The sequence below is a fragment of the Suncus etruscus genome, chromosome 7, assembly GCF_024139225.1.
Source record: "Suncus etruscus isolate mSunEtr1 chromosome 7, mSunEtr1.pri.cur, whole genome shotgun sequence".
NCBI classification, from domain to species: Eukaryota; Metazoa; Chordata; class Mammalia; order Eulipotyphla; family Soricidae; genus Suncus; species Suncus etruscus.
The window spans coordinates 7,545,396-7,559,658 of record NC_064854.1 but is presented as its reverse complement, the minus strand read 5'-3'; the positions used below and the strand labels follow the sequence as shown (position 1 = coordinate 7,559,658).

At 50.4% G+C, this 14,263-nt stretch overlaps 1 protein-coding gene across 1 annotated transcript; it reads right to left on the bottom strand.

Moving 5' to 3' along the window:
• Positions 1 to 8,754: 8,754 nt before the first annotated feature.
• Positions 8,755 to 13,893, bottom strand: ANKRD60 (ankyrin repeat domain 60). The gene is made up of 5 exons (XM_049777035.1): positions 13,440 to 13,893; positions 11,928 to 12,058; positions 10,622 to 10,790; positions 9,062 to 9,303; positions 8,755 to 8,841 (listed from the first exon to the last, which is right to left on the bottom strand). Exons 1-5 carry the CDS (start codon positions 13,891 to 13,893, stop codon positions 8,755 to 8,757), a joined length of 1,083 nt encoding a protein of 360 aa, XP_049632992.1.
• Between the last annotated feature and the right edge of the window lie 370 nt (positions 13,894 to 14,263).

Below are 14,263 nucleotides of genomic sequence, written 5' to 3'. Positions count from 1 at the left end.
CAGAGGCCGGGCCAGGCTGGGCACTGGGCGAGAGGCAGTCCCTGGGGACAGAGCTGGGTACCAGAGGGAAGGTGGGTGCTGGGAGGGGTGGGCACTGGGGAGCTTTTTGAGGACCCCCATGAAGAAGACTCCTGTCAGGATGAATCAGGTGGCTTTTGGCCCTGAGGTCCAGCAGAAAGCAAGCTGGTTTATGGCAAGAGGATAAGAGTAGAGAAGTGTAAGGCGTGTTGGGGGATATGGAGACAGAAGTGGGGTGAGGAAGCTTCTTCTATGAGTATATATTTATTTCCTTCCTTCTTTCTCATTCTCTTCTTTCTTTTTTCTTTTTTATCTCTTTATTTTTCTCTTATTTTTCTTTCTTTCTTTCTCATTTTCATTTATTTCCTTCCTTTCTCTCTTTCTCTTTCTTTCTTTGTTTTTTTCTTTCTTCCTTCCTTTCTTTCTTTCGATGCTGGAAAACTGGACAGTCTCAGGATGATCTCAAAATAAAAGTAGTCCAGTCCCATCTTACACTGCGCACAAGAATCCAATTCAAAATATTCAAAAACTCAAAACATCCATGTATGTCTGTGACATACACTCGAGAAAGCAGGCAGGGGGCACTGGACCACTGCTAACATTCAAGCCCAGTAACAGACAGGAAACTAATGCAAAACTGAACACATGGGAGGCCAGGAAACCAGCATACCTCAGCACTATGGGAGACAATGGAGCTGGAAGAAAAAGGATACCCCACCAAGTGGGAGGAAATATTCCTCCATGGGATGGCCCCCTCAGAATTCAACAGCCACTGCATCCCAGGCATGGGAGAGGAGATGGATTGACTGGATGGTCTCTGAAGAAGACATGAAGGTGGCCATGAACTCAGGGCCAGAGTGATAGGACAGTGGGGAGGGTGCTGGACTTGTACACAGCAGACCTGGTTCGATCTCCTGCAACCCCATCTCCTGAGTTCTGAGCCATGACTCAGTACCAGGCACCACTGAGTATGTCCCCCCAAATAAAAACAGAAATAAGGGCTGGAGTGATAGCACAGCAGGGAGGGCGTTTGTCTTGCTATCTGGGTTCAATTCCTTATGGTCCCCCAAGCCTGTCAGAAATGATTCCTGAGCGCAGAGCCTGGAGTAACCCCTGAGCACTGTGGGGTATGGCCCCAAGAACAAACAAACAAAAAAGTAAGATGGCCAAAAGGCACATGAAGATATTCTTGTCATCACTGATGATCAGAGAGGCCTATATTAAAAATACTGCAGCAGGGACTCTCCAGCATTTCCCTTCTCAAGGCAATGCCCCGCCTCTGATTTCCTGGTGCCCTCAGATGTCAAAGGTCTCAGAACATGGGGCCTTAACCAGTTTCCTCAATTGTGGGCTAGCACCCGGCTGGGGCAGGTGTCCCTGCTGTCATTGATTTTGTATTTGTTTTTCTCTCCCCATTGAAGAGGGGTTATTTTTACAAGCAGTACAAGGACTTGACAAATGAATAGACAATAATTCATGGGCACAGCCAATAACTTCACAAGACAAATGCCTGATACCTAGGAGAGCCCTCGCACAGATGTCACTAGCTCCCATCTATTGTCCAAAGGGTGATTGGGAGGATTTTCTGGTCCAAGAGCTTTGACCTTGGGTGCGTCATCGACCCAGGTTTGCTCCAAGACCAGATGAGTGAGGAAAACAAACACCGAAAAATAGGAGGAAGACGCTTTGCTTCTTTTTTCTTTCTTTCTTTCCATTTAGGGGAACAATTGACTGGGACTCCACTGCATGGAAATATGAATTTCCTTCTTTTCCTTCCTTTTTGCTTTCTTCTTTCTTTTTCTTCCTTATTTCTTCCTTCTTTTTTCTTCCTTTCTGCTTTCTTTTTCCTTCTTTTTTCTTTTTATCTTTTGTTTTTTCTTTCATTTTCTTTTTCTTTCTTCCTTTCTTTTTCTTCCTTCATTTTTCTTTTTCCTTCATTTTTCTTCCTTTCTTCCTTCTTTTCTTCCTTCCTGCTTTCTTTCTTTCTTCCTTTTTGCTTTCTTCTTTCTTCCTTCTTTATTCTTCCTTCTTTTTCTTTCTTCATTCTTTTCCTTCCTTCTGTTCTTCCTTTTTCCTTTTCTTTCCTTTTTCTTCCTTCTTTCTTCTTCCTTTCTCTTCTTTCTTTCCTTATTTCTTTCTTTTTTTCTGCTATCTTTTCTTTCTTTCCTTATTTCTTTCTTTTTTTCTGCTATCTTTTCTTTCTTTCCTTATTTCTTTCTTTTTTCTGCTATCTTTTCTTTATTTCTTTCCTTCTTTCCTTTCTTCTTTCTTTTTTCCTTTCTTCTTTCTTTTTTCCTTTCTTCTCTTTCTCTTTTTCTTCTTTCTTCTTTCTTTTTTCTTTCTTCCTTTCTTTCTTTTTCTTCCTTTTTTCTTTCTTTCTCTCTTTTTTCTTTGGTCTTTCTTCTTTCTTCCTTCTTCCCTCCTTTCTTTCTTTTTCTTTATCATCTTTGTTTTTTCTTTCTTTTTCTTTCTTCCTTCCTTTCTTTTTCTTCCTTCATTTTTCTTTTTCCTTCCCTTTCTTTCTTCCTTTTCTGCTTCCTTTCTTTTTGCTTTCTTCTTTCTTCCTTCATTATTCCTTCTTTTTCTTTCTTCATTCTTTTTTCCTTCCTTCTGTTCTTTCTTTTCCCTTTTCTTTCCTTTTTCTTCCTTCCTTCCTTTCTCCTTCCTTTCTTTTTTCTTTTCTTCCTTATTTTTCTTTCTTTCAGCTTTCTTTCTTTTTCTTCTTTCTTCCTTCTTTCCTCTATCTTCTCTGCACATGAGCAGATTCCCTGTTATAGTCTTTTTCTCCCTGACTCTCTTTTAGCACAACCCCCTTCAACACCACCCACAGTGCAGCAAACTGCAAAAGTTTATATTTCCATGCAGCTGAGTCTCACTCCATTGTGCCCCTGGATGGCACTTTTATTCCCACCCTCTGTTATTGGTTGCTTCCAGTTCACAGTGATGGTAGAGCATGCTACAGTGAACACAGTTGAGCCTATGTCCTTTGGGATGAATGTCTTAATGATTCAGGGTCCATGCTCAAGGAGCAGAATTGTTGGGTTGTGTGAAGTTCTGGGCTCTGTGTTTTAAGAGGCTCCGACCCCTTTGCCAAGAGACTGGACTAGGCAACAATTGTGCAGTAGAGAATGAGTTTCCTTCTCCCCATATCCATCCCTGCCATGGTGACTTTGATAGGGGCCATTCCTGCTGGTGTGTGACCATGTCTCATTGTGGTTCAGTTTGCTTTTCCCTGATAATCCTGGATGGGACCAGAGGGATCTTGCTCAGCTCAGTGGGCCAGAAAGTAAAAGACAAACACTGAGTGATCTATTCAGAGGTGATAGATAAAGAAATTGAGGGGGTTTAGGTGACAGGAACAAACCCCAAAGCATAATCAGAGGAACTAAGGAGGCCAAGGACATGTGGGGGGATGGACCAAGTGTGGGGGGCAATGAGGAGAAATTGGGGTGGTAGCACTTCCAAGTACAAAAATTACTTTGGGAGGGATAGTGATAGCAGAGTGGTAGGATGTTATAGCTTTGTACCCACACATCCCAGGATGGACCAGGGTTCAATCCCAGGCATCCCATATGGTCCCCGAGCCTGCTAGGAGCCATTTCTGAGTGCAGAGGCAGGAGTAACCCCTGAGAGCCACTGGGTGTAGCCCAAAAACAAAAAAAATGACTTCAACATGACTGCAAAGCATGATACTGAAAAAAATGTAAAATGATTGTTGAAAGCTAAAATGTTCTCTCATGTGAAAATCCTGTTTTTCTCTCCCTTGCTATCGGGAATAGTTAGAAAGGAAATAATCCCTGAAGTGGGCTAGCCAACCCCACCCTCAGCTCACGACTCCCCAGATGTAAAAGGAAGCATCTTTAGGAGACAGGATGTCTCTACATTCTTTTATGATTCATTTTCTATGTAAGACCACTGATGGGAAGTCCTTTTTTTTTTTCAAGCATCCCGTTTCACACGAAGATGAGAACAGGCTCTGGAGTTGTTCCCAGGGTAGGGCGCTGGTCTTCATGCAACCAACCAGTCTCCAGCCCTGGCACCCCAGAGGGTCCCCAGAGCCCACCAGGAGTGATCCCCAAGCGCAGAGCCAGGAATCAGTCCCGAGCTCCACCAGCTGTGCCCCCCCCCAAATAAATATATTTTTTTAAAAAGCATAAAGAATCATGAGTGAAAAATCCTGAAGTTTTAACTGCCTGGCAGGGAGGGGACCTTCCCCAACAACCCATCACTCAGGTGACAAGTTCCGGGCCTGCAGCTCATCTGTGGTCTCTAGGCGCCATCTGGTGGTAGCCTGGACAGCTCACCTGAGGCCTGGAAGGAGATGCTGAGATGGACGGAAAAGCTCAGAGATGCTGGGATGGGGACAGGCAGGGGTGCATCCTGCAGTTGGGGGGAATCTCAGCATCAGGATCTGGGTTGGATTCTGTCCCCCCTGGTGCACTGGAAAGGCTCTGAGGGACCATGGAGGTCAGCATGTTTTGGGCTTCGTCTGCTGGGCAGCGGTCTTTGCTGAACCCCACTCTCCATGCAGGTGACCCCATTCTGCACCCAAAGCCCCATGCTCATTCCTGCAGGTGCTCAGGGAACCAGGACCAGATCAGGCCACCTCCTCTCAGCTCTGAACCTTGGTCACCTCACCCCAGCTTATGTTTCCTTGGAAAGTGGCCTTTAGGAGGCCCCGGGAGGGCTTGTTCCGAAAAGGCCCAGTTTGCTGGCTTCATGGGCACTTGGCAGAGAGCTGACTCCAAGGAATACATCTTCTGACTGCTTGGTATTATTTCTCTGCCGCAACCCTGCTTCATCAGATCTGTCCACCTGAGGGGTTAGAAACATAGTGCCTGGGTGATGTCACTAGCTCTTAGATTATTTTATATTTTTATTTTACAGAAGATAAAGAAGATATAAAGGAGGAGGAGGAGGAAGAGAAGAAGGAGTAGAAGAGGAGGAGGAGAAAGAGAAGAAGAAGAAGAAGAAGAAGAAGAAGAAGAAGAAGAGGAGGAGGAGGAGGAGGAGGAGGAGAAAGAGAAGAAAAAGAAGAGGAGAAGGGGAGGAGGAGAAGAAGGAAGAGGAGGAGAGATGAAGAAGAGGAGGAGGAGGAAGAGGAAGGAGGCCTCCCTCTGAAGATGGAGGCAGCCAAAGTGAGGTAGCCCCATAGCCAAGCCAGGGTGACAGACACCTGCACTGACCACGTTCCATTCTTCCTGAAGTGACTGGCCTTCTGTAGTCCCCCATGGGTGATGTCAGACATGCAGGTGGTGACTCCTTGCTCAAGGCTGGAAACTGAATCCCCACATGCCAAGCTGGTTCCATGAGCTCATGCACAGGAAGATCTGTGAGACTTTGTGAGGAATCCCTTTCCTTCTGTTTCATATACTTTCCAGTCACTAATAGAACAACATGCTGGTAATTGTAGCGTTGACATTTGACTAGGCAATGATGCCCTTCCCTTGTACACCCCCCCAAAGAACTGGAAAATGGATACAGTCCTCCACACGCACTCTTACTACTGGCCTTAAATGGGCAGTAAAAGACTGTCTATGCCCATGTGGGCAGCTAAGGGCTGGCATTCATCCATGTGAGGGCTAAAGCAGGTATAGACACCAGCATGCACCTCCAAAGCTCAAGTTCAGAAACAGCCCAGAGGGCTCCGGGCCTGAGGGCGACTGGACAGCGAGATCTTCAACATGGTTTTTTTTTGTACTAATAAGCGTGGCACATACTCTCTGGCTGGGCCTTTTCTCAAAACTCCCCCTTGACAGGCTCGGGTAACTTCTCTCCCTGGCACATCAGCAGCCCTGGGCAGCCAGGCCTGTACCCCAAGTCAGTGCAAGGGCAGGACAGGTGCAGCTTCTGGGATGTGGACTTGATGGACTGACAAAGTCCCCAGGGGTCACGCACACCACTGAGTGATGGCCTACAAATGTACACACGCAAACACACACATACAGGCCTGCACACCCACCCACACATGTACACACACTCACAACACAGACATGCACACACTTGCAGTGCACACCCATGTTTAGACTCACACATGGGTTTCTGCATCATTGATTCTTCCCCAGGGCAGACCAAAGCAGCCAAGCATCCTGACCCGGGGCAGCAGCTGGCAGTGGTTACAGCTGAACCCCAAATCTGCCACTGCAAGCAGCATTTCCAGTCACAGGAACCCCTTTTCTGGAGCTCACGGCTGCCCCAGGCTCTCTTGCCAGAGAGCCTGTTGCTCTGGACAGAGTTTTCAGCTGAGAATAACTTTCTAAAAGTTGCTGAGGAAAAACCTCTGCTGACTCCCCAGTCAGCAAGTTTCTGGGCACTGACTTCCCTCCTGCCCTGGGTATTATTAATTCTGTAAGGAGCCTCTGATGGGAAGGAGGTTTGCTGGGAATTTATGACGTGATCTAGAGACCCAGTGTCTATCGATTGCCCACGAGTAAACATTTTAAGCAAATTAAGTGTTGGGAGTAGTAATCATAATAATGGCGATGATTTTTCAAGTGTCTGCCCCATGCCAGGCACTGGATCCTTTCCACGATGACAGCAGCGGTGACAGATGAGAAAGGGGCTCTGGCTTGGCCTGCATCCACTCAGCTTGTGCACGGGAAGATGGACCAGCTGCCCTGGGGCTGGGGGTGGGGGGGCACGGACAGGCTCAGGGTCACGTACCACACACACATGCTTCCCATAAGGGCCCGCACGTCCAGGATGAACTGGCCTGACAGACTCAGTGATGGACAGACCTGGAGGCCCTGGAGGGCGACCCTGAGGCCCACAGACCCCAAGCAAGACAATGTTATCGGGCTCCGGAAACCACTTGGATGAACTCATAGAAAGGTTATCAGTCCTGGGGCAGCGAGCATCCTGCTGCCTCCCACCTTCTTCTGCTGGACTCAGGATAATATGATGAAGAGTCAGCACCCCGCTGGCCCTGGGTCCCCAAGAGGTCAGCTGAGGGTTCACCTTTGGGCAGCAGGGTAGAGGGTTCTTTCTGGGAGCTGCTGACAGTAAGGCACCCTCTTCAAAGGCGCTGGTCAAGGACCTCCTTATCCCCACACAACTAGGACCATTTTAGGGCCAGGGGCAGGCATGTGAAGTTGGTGCAAAGGGGCACTGGTGTACCCACACTCTGTAGGCACTGACCCAGCTCCCTAGCAGGCCCTCTCCTGGGGCTGCCCCTGACCACTGAGGCACCAAATCCAAGGACACTCAAGGCCTCTCGTGAAGTCAGAGCTGAAAACATCCTTGAGCCCTTTGGTGACCAGGCTATGCCCTTGTCTTCACTCGAATGACATCATGGAGCCGAGGGGTGCACGAAGACACCCCAACACCCAGAGGAAGACAATTAGCACTTCCCACTCCCAGACTGTCCCTGACTCAAAAATGGGGACCACAGCCCCCTTCCCCTCTTCAGAACCATTTCCTTTTAGTCGCCAACACTCTCTAAACCAGTGCTCGGCTCAAAACCTCCATGACCAAGAAACTCTTCTTGGAACTGATGGACTTTAATCCATGGGAAGGGGGTGCTGGGCTCTAAGGGGGTCACTTCTAAAATATGGAACCCCCAGGGCATCACATGTATTCAATGCCACAGTCTGTGACCCTTGAGAGTCTGCAGAAAGTTGCCCCTGCTGGCCAAGAGCTCCAGGGAGGTAGGGCCACCTGAAAAAAAAAAAAAAAAACGGGTGTTCACCTAGAAAACTTTTGGGGGACAATAACCCAATAGTCCTTGGGCTGTGTGGATGCTGAGGACAGCTCCACATGGCTCCTGGCCACAGAAAACTTGAGTGATGCCCCTCGTTAAGTGAAAAGGATGCCTCTCCAACACACATTCATTAGCTAAGTGAATTGACCCATTGGATTTGGTTTTTATCTGCCAGGGTTTTGGGCATGGACTTGCCAGGAACAAGAGCTGCTCCTGGCATTGTGGAGCACAGAACTTGGTTTCTCCCTGAAAATATTTGTCAAGTAGATTGTGGCACTGAGCTCGGCCACGTCAACAGTTTTACTGGCTCTGACAGCAGGAAAAAGCCAATTAATCTAAAAGCGGGGCTCAGCCCTGGGCTGTGAGTCAGGGGATGGTGGGCAAGTTAGAAAGCCTGCCCTGAGCTGGAAGAGCCCGGAAAGCATGTCAGGATGGAGAGCTTTAGTGAAACAAGCACACTAGGGGGGAGCCAGGGGTGGGAAAGTGGTGATACCGATCAGCCAGCAAGACCCATGACCTTTCCCAGCTCTGGAATGTTCCAAAGAAACTTGAGTGGTTTCCACGCACCACTTTGCTTGGTGACGCAAGTGGAGAGTCCGGCATGGCAGGTGTGCCCCTACTCTTATTCGTTTTGTGCCAATGTGAAAAGCTCAGAGACTGTGTGCCCCCCACCCCACCCCAAAACCAAAGGTCTGGCTCTGGAAAGTTCTTTACAGTGTCAGGATGGGAGTTTTACTGAGCTGGTTCTTTGCCTCCTCTCCTGCCCCAACTATGCCTTTTTACTGTCTGATCGAAAGCATGGTGGTGAGCTCACTTGCGGTAGGCTTAGGGGGTGCCCACGGGCATGTTGTTTTCTCCCAGCATCACTTTTCCTCCCCTGGGTGGGAGTGATCAAGACACCCCTCACCTCCTGCTCTGGGCAGCTTCCCCTCTGCACCCCCATTCCCTACCCAACCAAGGAAGCGACTTCTCAAAGGGGCACCTGAGCACTGTGGGAGACTTGGCTAACCTTGAGCTGCTGGGACATACTGAGGGTTTCAGTCCACAGGGCCTGCATCCCGCTGCATCCACAAGGCCTGCTCTTGGCTCCCCACAATGGAAAAGTAGGCCGTGGCTTCTGGTTTCTGGGGGGCACTCAGGGGGGAGACAAACCGACAAAGTGACAGATGGACAGTTGCAATTCGGGGTCATCTACAGCCCCAGGAACCCCTCTGCTGGCTCTCTGCTGCCAGTGGGGTCAGTGCATCACTTATGCAGCCCCTCATTCTGTGTTCCCTGCAGTCCTGTGGGCCTGAGTCAAGGCTGCCCTCTGAGGAAAGGGCTCTGAGAGAGCTTTTTGGAAACGGCTGTCTCCTTGCTGCCTTTTCTCCTGTTCTTGGCCATCCAGTAGAAGAGGAACATGCGCCGCTCGATATCATAGTAGTGCAGGCGGTGGGCGATAGTCATGGGCGTCTCGCCCAACTGGTCCTTCTCACTGACGGAGGCGCCATATCGGAGCAGCACCATGACGCAGCTCATCCGACCCATGGCCGAGGCCACATGCAGGGGCGTCCTGCCCAGGGGCGTCTTGCCCAAACAGTTGGCGCCTGTGGAAGCAGAAACCTGTGTGAGCTGAGGTGTGTTGTGTGCACTCCGGCTCCTCCCCTGCCCTCCTGCTCCCAAGTCCTGCCCCAGGCCCTTTGCAGAAGCTGTTGCTTTTAAAACAAAACAAAAAGACTGTTGGTGTCAGAATGAGAGCACAGTGGGTACTACAGTGGGTAACCCCTGAGTACCACTGGGTGTAGCCTAAAAGGCAAAGAAAAACAAAAACAAAAATACTAAACAAAAACAACACTGTTGTTTTTTCCTTTTGGACCACCCAGGAAGCCCCTACCTCACAACGCTTCAGAATCTGTCACTTGTGAATGACTGTGAAATGACCAATCCCTTGTCTGGACTGGGACTAAGACTCCCCAACAGATGCCCTTGAAGGAGGGGAGGCATGCCTACTGCCTCAGAAACCAGAGGACATGGCTGACTGGTGGACAAACTAATGACAGGTAGGCCCAAAGGGACTTGAATGGAGTCAACTTTTTTTTTTTGAGTCAACTTCTGGGGGGACAAATATCACCACGTAGAGAGCAAAATCATTGCCTTCTACACTGCTGCCATTTTTGGGGTCTCTAGGCCACAGCTCACACTGGAGAAAGTTTCCACAGGTTCTCAGGAAGGAAGTCCAGGGTCCTATTTTAACAGCTGCTGTCTAAGGTGTCATATGCTGGTGCAGTTGGAGGAGAAATGATTCTCTTGGCACTTCAAGAATGCTAGAGCTGGGAAAAGTCTGAGATCCCTATCCACCAGGCAGAGCGAGGGGATGTTGGAGGAAGCCAATGACCCCAAAGGCTGCGTGGGGGGGATGACAAAGATACAGCTGAGCCAGGCTGGGGTTGCAGGTAGGTGGGAGCAGTCAGAGATGGAAGTCCCCCACCCCTTTGCTCTGTGTAGAGCCCCCATATCTTTTGTTTGTTTGTTTGTTTTAGTTTTGGGGCCACACCCAGCAGCACTCAGGTATTACTCCTGGCTCTGAGCTCAGAAATCGCTCCTGGCAGGTTCAAGTGGCCATATGGGATGCTGGGAATTGAACCTGGGTCCATCCCTGGTTGACCACATGAAAGGCATATGCCTACCACTGTGGTATAGCTCCTGTACCCCCATATCCGTTTTGGAAGCCCCACATCCTAAGCTATTCGCTGGTGCTTCTGGCTGTGCATGGCTAGTGCCTGGAGGTTTGGGGAAGTCTGGATTGTCCCACCCTGGAACAATAAGTTAGGGACTGTGACAGGCTGCAAGACTGGGGACAGAACAGCTCAGCAGGGAGAGGCGGTGTTGGGCTGTCTTATTCTATCCCACCCACCACCATGCTACCGTGTTCTAGAAGGTACTTCACGGCCTGGAGATGCCCCCGGTGGGACGTGATGTATAAGGCAACGAAGGCCCGCTGCTCCACCCAGAGTTTCCACTCCTTCTCCCCACGGTGCTGCATGTAGGCTGTCTGGACTATCATCTCTTGGGAAGAGACTCCGAGACATGAGAGCTGTGGAGACAAGGGGTGTCAGGAGGCTTTCAGGTCTCAGGCCTGCTTAGAGGTTTTGCTCAGAGATGGCACAGCCAGAGAGGGGCACATAGGCAGCTGTAGTAGGATGGTGGGGAGGGACAGTTTCTAGTGCAATAACATGACTGGGAATGTTGTGTCCCCACCAGGCTGCCTTGGAAGGAGGAGGTTTTTCCTGTCCTTGTTCTGAAGAGGGAAAACAGCTTCTGGGGATGTCCGGGGTTGATGGGCTTTGGAAGACTTCTAAAGCCTCTATCCCAGGCTTTAGAGATGGGACCGTCTACCCTTCCACTCCTGGTTTTGGTACCCATTCTCTGTGACCTTCTGGAATAGTCCATGCCTGGCCTCATGGAGGACAAACAGCCCCAGAAAAGTTCTGTTGTGGGGGAGGTAGACTCTAGCGGGTGGAGCCCAGGGCCAGGTCAGGGTCAGGAACCCAGGGAGGGTCAGTATCTGGTTGGGGGAGGAGAAAAGTGGAGTGGGATATGTCTAATCCTTTGGTCTTAAGGAAAGTTGGGGTAACCTTGGGGCTCAAGTTTCTCTCTTGCCATTAAGTTAGCATTTCAGCTCCACGAAACACACATGAATAGGACATGTGTGGGTGTGGATGGGGCCACAGATCACAAACCAGGGGTCCAGTTGTGTGGTTACATTCCCCAACACCCTCCCCCCAAATTTATTCAGCCACCTGTGAAAGACTAGGTAGGGTTGGAGTCATGGGACAGCAGGGAGGGTGCTTGCCTTGCATGCTGCTGACCTGGGATCAATTCCCCACATCTCATATGATCCGTGGAGCAATGCCAGGAATAGTCCCTGAGCGCAGAGCCAGGAGTAATCCTTGAGTACTGCCAGGTATGGCCCAAAAACAAACAAATCAAAATGTGTATCTATTGGGACTTGCTTTGCATGTGGCAGACATGGGTTAGATCCTTGACATCCCATATGCTCCCCCAAACATCACCAGGAGTGAATCCCTGAGCACAGAGCTAGGAGTAACTGCAAAGTTTTTTGATGTGACCAAAAAAAAAAAAAATACCAAAACCATCAAAAAAGATGAGGTCATCACTCCCCCAATTTCTCTGGCCTTTTTCAGCTGTTCCCGAAGTAGGGGTCAGTCACCTTGCTGGGGTCACCCTCCACTGCTGCCAGAACCAGCTCAGTCCAGTTGTCATACTGCCAGATGCACAGTGACAACACGCCTCCAGGAGCCACATCGTGGAACTTCAACGTGGACTCGTCCATGAGGATGCCTGTGGGTAACCGGGCTCCTTTAAGAAAGCAGTCGACTAAATAAGAATGGCATGGTGGTGAGGGGGAGGCTCTGGAGGATCTGCCAGGGATGCTCTGAGCTTCTGGCTGTTTGTTCTTCTTTTAGGGGAGAAAAATCAACCAGCTCACACAGACACTAGACACTAGAACATTCTGCAGTTGGCCAGACAGGTAGTTGAGGCAAGTCCTGAAGGAGGGAATCCACTGAGCACAGAACCAGGAGAAGGGCCTGAACACTAGCATGGGCAACCCCAAAGCAAACACATAATAAAATTCTGTTGTTATAATCAGTCCTCCTGCACAAAAATCTACCATGACTCGTGAACTTGTCGTGGTAGGAGGTAATGTCAGAAACAGGCTTGGTTGACAATGTCAAACCCAGCCTGGGAACCACATAAAAGCCAGATGGTAAACCAAGGCCAACCATCCATTGCCCTGTGGCTACTGCAGGAGTGTGCCCAGCGGATGAGGCAGTTAGACCTGCCAAAGGCATCAGCAGTAGAGTTTCTCCATGCAAGGACTGGGGCACTCTGTTGGGAGGGCTAGCTAGCTAGGCCCCACCCTAGATTCACCCTGCTGCCAGGGCAACAATGCTGACACCACCTCCTAAGAGTACTTGGGTGGTTTAGGGGTAGGCGGCGGCAAGATTCTGCACCAAGCATCTTTTCTGATGCCTGCACCCCAGCACCACCACCACGATGTCGTGGATCCTCTCTGAGCTCCAACACATGGGCATTTGCCCTCAGAGCTGGATTTCCTGAGGTTCAGGACCCCCATCTGCTTTTCCCTCTCAGTTTTCTGAAACCTATGGCTTAGCATGGGACATCAGTGAAAACAAGTGAGTAGAAAGATGGCCAGCTAGATGACTTCAGAGGTGTCTTCTATGTGGGGAAGTTCTCGGCGGCCCCTTCATGCTGAGATCGAGAAACTTTTCGACAAAGCAGACCCAGGCCTGTATTGCATTGTGTTGGGGGTGCCAGGGAGCAAGGTTGGCAGTAGTGAGCTTACCCCATATGTGGGGTGCAGGAGGATTTGCTAAAAGGACAGTGGGAAACTGGAGTGAAAGGTCCCTGGCCTTGTAGGCAAATTGCCTTTTCTAACAAGGCCCGTGTGTGTGTGTGTGTGTGTGTGTGTGTGTGTGTGTGTGTGTGTGTGTGTGTGTTTCTGCATTGATCTCCACTGCATTAGAATTGGGGTGGGGTGTAGAGAGTGGTCACAGACCAGGGAACAAACAAGTGGCATTGATCTGGGGGCAGGACCTCAAATCTCCAGCCAGTTCCAAGTTTTTCTGGTGAACAGGGAGTTTTGAACGGGGCCCTCAGGAACTGCCTCCTGTGCCTGCCTTCCCCGCAGGTAGGTGACCTTGGTCTAGGTACTGGAGGCGCTGCAGATTGAAGGGGATGCCGGCCACCAAGTCCAGCTGTGCTTTGAGCTCGCCCACCGTCATGTCGCAGCGACAGTTGGGGAGTTGAAAGAGTTCCCCCGTCTCCTCCAGCAGCACCTGAAGGCCGAACTCGTCGGGGATGGCGTCTAACATCTGGCTTGCAGTGTGTCTGCTCAGGTCCAGGCGCTGCTTCTGGCCTTGGCTGGACTTGGAAGACAGTGCCAGGAGAGGCCGCAGGCGCGCGGAGGCCGAGCTCAAACCCTGCAGGCCCAGAGTATACATGTTCAAAGGCCTCAGGGTGGACACGGTGGAATTCAGGGGGCCCGGGACTCCTGAACCCCGAGAGCCGTGCGAGGCTGGTGTGGATCCCAAGGCCCCGCTGCTGCCCTGCAGCGCCTCTGCTCGCCTCCCCAAATCCCCTGAGAGCCGCATGGTGCGTCCTCAGCCCTGTGCGCCCTCTCCCAGTGGCTGCGCCCTGGCCCCTTGGACACGTCATCAGGGTCCCAAGACGGCACAAAGGACTTGGGGTCTGGGTGGGGGGTGCGCACAAGCGCTCAGGTCAGGCTGGATTCGAAGGTCCAAGGCACGCATTTACAGAACATTGACTGCCACACCACTCACCCAAGGGGCCCCGTGCCTGCCTCTCCTGCAGGCTCCTGGGCTCGCAGGCAGAAACTGGGCACTTGGGGACCTGCCAGGAAAGCAAGGCCTGTTCATGCCTGTGGATGGCAAGTCTGTTTGTTTATTTTGTTTGGAGGGGGGGCATACCCGGCAGTGCTCAGGGGTTCCTCCTGGCTCTGCG